General features: G+C 47.2%; 2 protein-coding genes across 2 annotated transcripts; both read right to left on the reverse strand.

Moving 5' to 3' along the window:
• Positions 1–417: 417 nt before the first annotated feature.
• Positions 418–2,805, reverse strand: BDV59DRAFT_211503 (cation diffusion facilitator family transporter; the record flags this gene model as incomplete). The annotated part of the gene is made up of 5 exons (XM_073695813.1): positions 418–2,027; positions 2,097–2,414; positions 2,482–2,568; positions 2,629–2,675; positions 2,727–2,805. 5 exons carry the CDS (start codon positions 2,803–2,805, stop codon positions 984–986), a joined length of 1,575 nt encoding a protein of 524 aa, XP_073542898.1. The 3' UTR covers positions 418–983.
• A 706-nt stretch (positions 2,806–3,511) lies between these two features.
• Positions 3,512–4,575, reverse strand: BDV59DRAFT_189257 (uncharacterized protein; the record flags this gene model as incomplete). Its single annotated transcript, XM_073691569.1, has 1 exon — positions 3,512–4,575. A coding segment is annotated over exon 1 (346 nt), but the record flags the coding sequence as incomplete, so codon positions are not given.
• Between the last annotated feature and the right edge of the window lie 3,478 nt (positions 4,576–8,053).

Raw genomic sequence — 8,053 nt, forward strand, 5'->3', positions numbered from 1 at the left:
CCTGAAACGAATGTAGCGAGAGATGGGGGTAAAGTAAACGAATGACCTTAAAAACGAGAATAAGGACATTATGAAGCAGCTGATGAATGGGCCCTCGAACCTGAGGTATGATTTCAAATTGGCTGCGGCTTGCCCATCGACATCAGACGGCAAGACAAGTAGGACGGGCAGGGTGCAGCCCACACTGTGCACATCAACCTTTGGCAAACAAAAGTCCCGATTGTGGTGAGCCGTCACGAAAACTCTGAACGTCTATAGAATGGCCCAAAACTATGCACTACCGGCTCTAAAATTTTTGAATGCCCGAAAGATATTAGTTGTGTTTATAATACAATACGCCAAATAAATAGTTTTTGAATTGTTGAATGGTTAAACTCAATATCACTCTCATACAGACCGGTCCAAAAGATATATGGTAGCAATTGTTTGGCCTCCTATTCACATTGTAAGGTACCTTTCGTCCAGTATGAGATAGTACCAAACGCCTCAGGTCAGCTATTGAAAGTGTCAGCATGAATTAGTACAGTATATCGCACACAAAAGTTCGACATTAAAGGGATGAGGGCCTGTTTTCTTAAGCTATCTCCCTATCCTAGCTGCTTGAGTTTCCAATATGGACATTGTTGGAAACATAAATTCTGTGGCCCCAACGTGAAGACCCCAATGGATCCTCCAGAATAAACGCAGCGTTGTCAGCCCAATGCACCACGTCAAAAAAAACACTACATGAATTGCCAGGAAGGGTGGGTTCTGTCAAATGTTGCAAGGAAATGCAGGGCATAGAGGGACCAGATATTGACACGTGGTGGAGCGTCGGTCTCCTGGGCAAGGCAACTTGGCGGACGTGGGATCATTGCCTTCTTACGGTAAGCACTGAGCGATCCATTTCATTACCAAGTGCTCCCATCGATGCAGCTGAAGAATGCTGGCTGACGAGAGAAGAAAATGCTTGTTGTGGTGCAGAGGTCATTACGCAGACGAAATCAAGGTGCAGGTCTGGGACACCACTGCCCACCACGAGCACATTCCTCCCCGCAATCCAGAAGACAAGCCTGGGGAGTGGTGTCTTGTACATTATCTGCGCGATTGAGAATTTTGTTTAACTGAGAGTCATTGATACTTCCAGTAGAACGGATCAAGGTAATGTTGCTGTCTTCCGCATCGCTCTCTGGCGCAAATTCAGGCTGGATGGTGGACGAATGAATTCCATATGTGTGAAGGCATTTCCGGACTTGCCTGGCGAGATGCATATATCGTTCCGAGCCTTCTTCCTTAATTTCAGTGTTCACTTGGATATGGATGGAAGCGACGAGTTTGGTGTCACTTAACTGCCAGACATGGAGATGGTGGGAGCCTATGACACCAGGAAGACCTTCGATGTTCTCCTTGATGCGGTCAATACTGATGCCGGATGGCACGGCCTGCAACAGAAGACGCGAGGCGGCTTTACAGAGGGGAATGGCGGAAACGAGAATGGTGAATGCAATCGCCAGAGAAATGCCAGGGTCGACGTAGGATCTCCACGAGTAATCGGTCAGCCAGATCACCAACGCAGATGCAATGACTCCGATGTTGCCCAAAGCATCACCCATGACATGGAGGAAAATACCACGCATGTTGAGATCGTGGCTGTGACCGTGTTTATGTCCCTTCGGCTTTTGTTGGGTATGATTTTGGTCGTTATGGATATCGTTGATTGGGAAAGCGGCCATTCTTGCAGATGCAACACTTTCACCCCCATAGCTTCCCGCCTGCTCTTTGTGTCGCAAGAGGCTAGTTCGTTCCGACTGTTCGGCAACGCCATTGTCAATTTGTCCTTGCTGATCAGCCGTTGACTCCCAGGTCTGTTCATCATCCGCGAAACTGTTACGGCTGGCCGCAATAATTTCCTGTCTAAGGGTCGCTGGGTGCCCTTGGAGGTCCGCCACATCCAAAAAGCCACGGTTTGTGGCACTACTATAGCGCCGGAATCTGCGATGAGTCTCAAGGGTTTGTTGCGTGTCCGCGAACAGAGAGGCGGATTCTGTCTGTGGCTGGAGCTTTACGGATTTTGTCGGAAAGGAGTGTAAGACTTGTGGTGTCTGATGTATACTTACACTCGTTTGCTGTGCCTCCGCGTTGGACGGGACACTGTGGCGAGGGACAGAACCTCTCTGCTGCTTCGACATGCTTGACTTCATTGTCCTCGCCGAAACCGCCGTGAGATGACCATGGCCATGAGAATGATCGTGAGACAAGGCAAGACCGATAATATTGGATAGCAGGCCGAGACACCCAACAATGCAGACCAACTTCGGGCTCTTTACCTCCTGAGGTTCCACCAATCGTTGCATTGCCTCGAGAAAGATCGAAACACACAATGCGATCAGAAAAATACCGTTAACAAGCGCACCGAGAGTTTCCACGCGTTGCAACTAGATAAGAAGGCAAAAAGATTAGTTCGTTGCGATTTGCCAGAAAACAGTGATGCACGCCACTTACTCCGTAGGTGTACATCTTCGATGTTGTTTCCATATTTCTGACTTTCACAGCCCACAGTCCGATCAATAGAGACAATACATCGTTGAGCTATGTCAAGGTTAGCTAAAATATGCATTAGTGAGAACATCGGTGTCAACATGGACATACCATGTGGAATGAGTCCGTAATTAGGGCCAATGAATGGACGGCACATCCTGAACAGAGGGTTAGATGAGTGGACGGTAAGGGCATAGGACATACCATACCGACCGTCAATTCTAGCAAGAAGAACGCCGAATCGATGATCAGCAGGATGAAAATCTTGTTTGTTTTTGAGGTGCCCATGGTCGGCGAATATTTGACGCGCACTCAGTGGCGGGATGCTCTGCGGGACGCAGAAAAATATGAGGGCCCAGGCGACGATAATGCGACGGAACAAACGCTGGTGAGGACTACAGCATTTATTATTCTTCCTCAGTCTTCCTCTTCCTCGCCCTCGTTCGGCTTTTCTCCTTGTTGCCTCTGAATATTCTGACCCCCAGACAAATTCCGGCACGGCATCCTCGATTCCACCGCAAGACCGGTGGCACCTCAAGCAGGAAGACGGAGGGAGACACACCCATTGGTCGGCGCGGCGTACTTGTTTCTCCATCCGATTGGTCACCTCACCGCCATCTGTGTTGGTGACAGCGCAGGGCAAACCCTCTCCACAAGCTATTACTTTTCATAAAACTAACGGCTTTTACTTCCTTTTTTTCTTCTTCTTTTTCTTTTCTTTTGTTGGCATCGCGGTGCGGACATGCAGCGTGCGCTCCTCCCTGAACCCGACAACGGTGGATGTTGGGAGGGTCATCTTCCAAAGCAGCCTAGACGGTCCTACACTCATGGCGCTACAGACTATTTGAACTGGATACATTAATCCAACTAGGATTATGATATGAAACTCCACTATTTCGACTGTTCAACGCTCTCATTGGCAGAAATAGGGATTCGACCAACGACTAGTCGAGTCATGACGAGTCTCGGCAGACTTTTACCGAGCTCCGCTGGCGGCATCCATTGCGAACATTGATTCAGATATCGAGGAGCACAGCAGCGAAACGAGAGTGGTATACAAATAGTAAGGATATATGTATCACTAACAGCCCCAACAGCACATAGAATGCACCGATCATGTCATGCAGATCTCAGCTGTCTGCCCTCGCCGTACTTGAGGGTTTTTGGTTTCCTTCTGGCCGTAGACCAAATAGAGCCAGGTGTATACATGCGTCGACCGATCCATCAGATCCTTTCGGAACACCATGAGGAGCCGGACCTCCTCGACATCCCATCCGAGCACTCGGGTGAACAGGGCCAATTGACAGGTGCGTAGCGTCTTTGACATGTTAGCCTGTTGATACTGACGCAGTTCATCCATCCTCGGGTCCTTTGCCCATAGAGAAGAATGAACCTCGTTACGAGTCAACTCTTGCCGATTCCCGGCCCCCAAAGTGGAGAAAAACTGCGAACCGTCGAGGACCATTCTCACTCAACCTCATCGCACAGTCAGGGATCGCGTACTGATTAAATCTGAAAGATAAGAAATTCTATCGCACAAAATATACTATGACTAATGGGAATATTCTCACAATCTTCATCCTCTGTGACCCTCTCTTTGCGTTGTTTTAGCCGCTTAGCGGTATCGCTGACAAATCTGTAGACAACTCCTGTCAACCAGAAAATATATCGAAATGGATTGTATGAAACCCAACCAATGTGTTCACATTTTTTGTGGCCTAGTTGTCATTTCGGTTGACAGCTCCAATTTTCTCGCCTTGGTTTACAAAGAATTCCAGCGCTGATTTTTGGTATTATGGAGCTGATCAAGGTCACGGCAATATCCAGAACTATATCCTGTGCCTTCCATATGTTCTCCTTGAAGTTATCGGTGTTTACTTTTGTCAAGTGCCAATTGCTGTATTCTTCCATAGCTTCTTCAATTGGCCCTGGGACGTCCGAGTCAGCTCTGCCGGAGACGGTTGTCCTCCGTACAATCGTGGGCGTTATTCGGAGGGGCTGTGAATGAGTTGGGGCGACATTGATATGGATTGGAGAATACATCGATCCCACCAGGAGGGCATGCAAGTTTTCGTTGATTTTTCATTTAATGCTGCTCTTCCACGTACAATTGGTCTAGTCTCGAGGATACCCCCTTGCTCGACATATTTGACCAAGGCGTTCATATGATGGGTACGTATTCTGTAATGCTCCCCCACCCCACCCCACCCTAGTAGATCAAACCAAAAGTACTGTCCGTCATACTGACAAGGTGTTCCACGACCGCATCTTCTTATAGACAGAATTCCAGATCGAGGCCTGTCCCGGCAAGTCCTCGGCTGATGATGCAGATATTGAAGCACTCCATTCGGTTCCCAGATAAGAGGAGGTATTGTCCTCTGTGTAGTTGATGGATACTAAAAGGCTGAGCCTCTTGTCCTGGCGGCCTAGATTTTCCGACTGTAGAAGTTGCATCTCTATCAGGGTCCAATCAATATCAGTGCCTTCAAAGTACTTAGTAACAGCACGCTTTGAGCGTTCGTTTACAGAAACAGCGACGAGCGTATCATTTGACCGTACTTGTTGGTTCCGAGATTTCTTCCGTTGTACAATATAGTCAGTTCTCTCTGATCTGTTGCCAATAAGTACAAGGCTTCAGATCCTGTTATGCGGATCTATACGAGGAAGAAATGGCGTTCGCTCGCGGCCAGAGTCACCAGAGTGACCACATACTTCCTATCTGCTCACTTAAGTGGGAATGTTGCTGTCCAAATGACAAGTGCTCATGTCCTCCAGGCAAAAAAAAAAAAAAAAGAGACCGAGGATACTACAGATAACTACATCTAATCTAGCGTTAGCTTTCAACCAGGTAAACACTTTAACGTAGAGGGACACTAGTTCCTAACAAGCCGAGTAATATGATGAGCAAGGCCACAAGTGTTACGGTACGCCGCTTTGGTAGCTCAGCGTTCTGCGATGTCCTGGTCTATGGACTGACGCCAGGTGCAAGATGGGAAGAGGTAGGATGATGGAGCAAAAGACTATATTGGTGGTTCCGTGGTCTGCACTATCTTCCTAGGTCACGCGCCAAAGCATCGTACTAGTAGCCCAGCATGACGCGACCCTTGGTGTTATAATATGGCATTTTGTTTCCGTACATAGCAAGCTATAACTAGTTAAAGTGCTCGAATATTATTAATCCGCGAGCTTTTTGACGTTTTTCTTGGCATAAAAAGACGCAACAGGGATGCACCTAAGTCGATTTTGTGGCGGCAACACATGACATCGTCGCGGCGACGAGGGCTACGCGTCCCGACCGCTTTCCAAAATGCCCTTTGCCGTGTTGTCCCCAGTGAGATACATGGCGGGTAACCTCAGAATAGGTGTTGAAATATGAACGTATTAAGCAGTCAAGCCAGATCAGAGACGAGAATATGATCATTAGTGAGGCATCCCAGAGCTGCCGCTCGATTGTTTACACAGTTTCTGGGATTTACCGAATCCGCCACTTCCAAAATACCACCTAAAACTGTGGATGAACCACGGTCCAAGGTCTGAAAACGAACGGACCAATCAGCGGGCGCGGGAATCCATGCCAGATGGGATAGATTCAGGATGGTTAGGCAGGTGGCTCGTCAATGCTGTTACATTTCAGAAGATTGATTGTTGTTATTCACATCTGGAATCTTGAGGATTTTATATACAAGATAAATATCAGATTGATTCCCAATCAACGTGATCGTATCCGGGAAATATACAGTTACGAAGCTCTTGGTCGAGCCTCGGTTCATAACAACGGTAACCACCGTTCAAACTAAACGAATATATCTCGCTTCTTATTATAGTTCGATTTCATATTAGGCGCTCGAAAGAGAATGGACCTTTGACTGTACATAATGCTAAGCGTTATATTCAACTCAGAAGCGAAGAGGAACGACAAGAAGAGCTACGGCGGATAAAGAGGGCGCGAACTTCAAAACGCGATCAACCAATAAAGCAGGCAGATACAGAGGTTGAATTTGATCGGGAAGCTAGTCAGATGGATAAGGAAGGTCTTAAAAAATACCATATCGCGCTCACCAAGAAGAATATTAGCCATTTCTCGTATCTGTAATGGCTTAGGAGACGCGCCACGTCGATCCAGCGATGAAATCCATTGTATAAGTGATTCCTCTTCATTTTGAGTCATTTTATGGCTGTTGGCGCGTGTTTCTGAGCGTGTTGGTATTTCCAAGTTAGCTGAGACAGACTTCTAGCTACATATAGAGCTCATGGTGTGTATGTCGAGCACCGAAGTCTTAATAGCTTATGGAATTCTTCTTACGTTGCAATGTAGACAGTCGGTATATAATTCATATCACCTGCGCTTGCTGATGGTGTGCCATCATACATCTCTTTTATTTCTACTGTCGACTGGAAGATTCACCGCGGTATTAAGTACTATTGAGATCAAGTATCAGACCGGATCATGCTCGCATTATTCTTAACTGCACCCTGGATAACAGAGAGCCTGAGACAGCCGATTCGAATACAGCAACTTTTGAACCGGGTCCGATTTTCGCAGTCGCAGTAACGGCCCCATAGCCAGTCATAATGTCGCATCCTAGCATGCGGGATCTATCTGTCGGGCATCTCGGGGTCATTGAGACAACAGACATGTCCGCAACAACAGAATACTGTGAGAAAGTCGATGTACCCATGAAATGTAGTAGGTCCTTGCCCTTGGCTCTAAAACGAGTAGTTCCATCTGCAATTATACCGCGGCCTTGGGTTGCACGTATCTTTCCACACAGATTCCTCGTTTTTCCAGACCGGTAGAATTTGCATTCTCGACACTCGGGTATACTGGACGGTTTTGGAAACAGTACAAAAATCATAACATGGGACCATACTATAACACAATGACCCGTGGTCTCCAACACTAACATTGGTGACCCCTTGTCCTATCGACTCGACTACACCAGCTCCTTCATGTCCTAGGATCACGGGGAACGCGCCTTCGGGGTCCTTTCTGGAAAGCGTATATGCATCTAGAAGGGACGATACGTTAGGTGCATCAACCTTGCTTCCCACTTATGAACACCTTCATTTGTGTGACAAACACCAGTATAAAGTATTTGTACACAAACTTCGTGTAATCTTGGAGGTGCAACTTGCACAGTCTCATTCGATAGCGGTTGTCCTGCAGCCCATGCGACTGCGGCCTATACTAAGGTTAGGCCTGGCTAGGCAAGTAATACCACTCTGCTATTAGACCAGCGTACCTTGCACGTAATAGCCTATAATGAGTCAGTGCATCCATTTGTATTCAATATTCCAAATATACTTATGTATATGTCGTATTCGGCCCTTGCTTTTCCTTACCTTGCCTATGCTCTTGCTCATACTGCCGATAAAGTTGGGAAGATAGGGCGTCAGCACGGAAGGTTGAACGGCTCCTTCATAAGGATGGAGATGAATAGCTATATACTTCTCGGTGATATTTGACCGCAGTAGGATGCGGGGAAATGGAGATTTTACCTGTGAAGGAGAGAAACACAAATCCCCGCACACAATA

This window comes from Aspergillus ambiguus, assembly GCF_047715705.1.
Source record: "Aspergillus ambiguus strain CBS 117.58 unplaced genomic scaffold BDV59scaffold_63, whole genome shotgun sequence".
Classification (NCBI taxonomy): domain Eukaryota; kingdom Fungi; phylum Ascomycota; class Eurotiomycetes; order Eurotiales; family Aspergillaceae; genus Aspergillus; species Aspergillus ambiguus.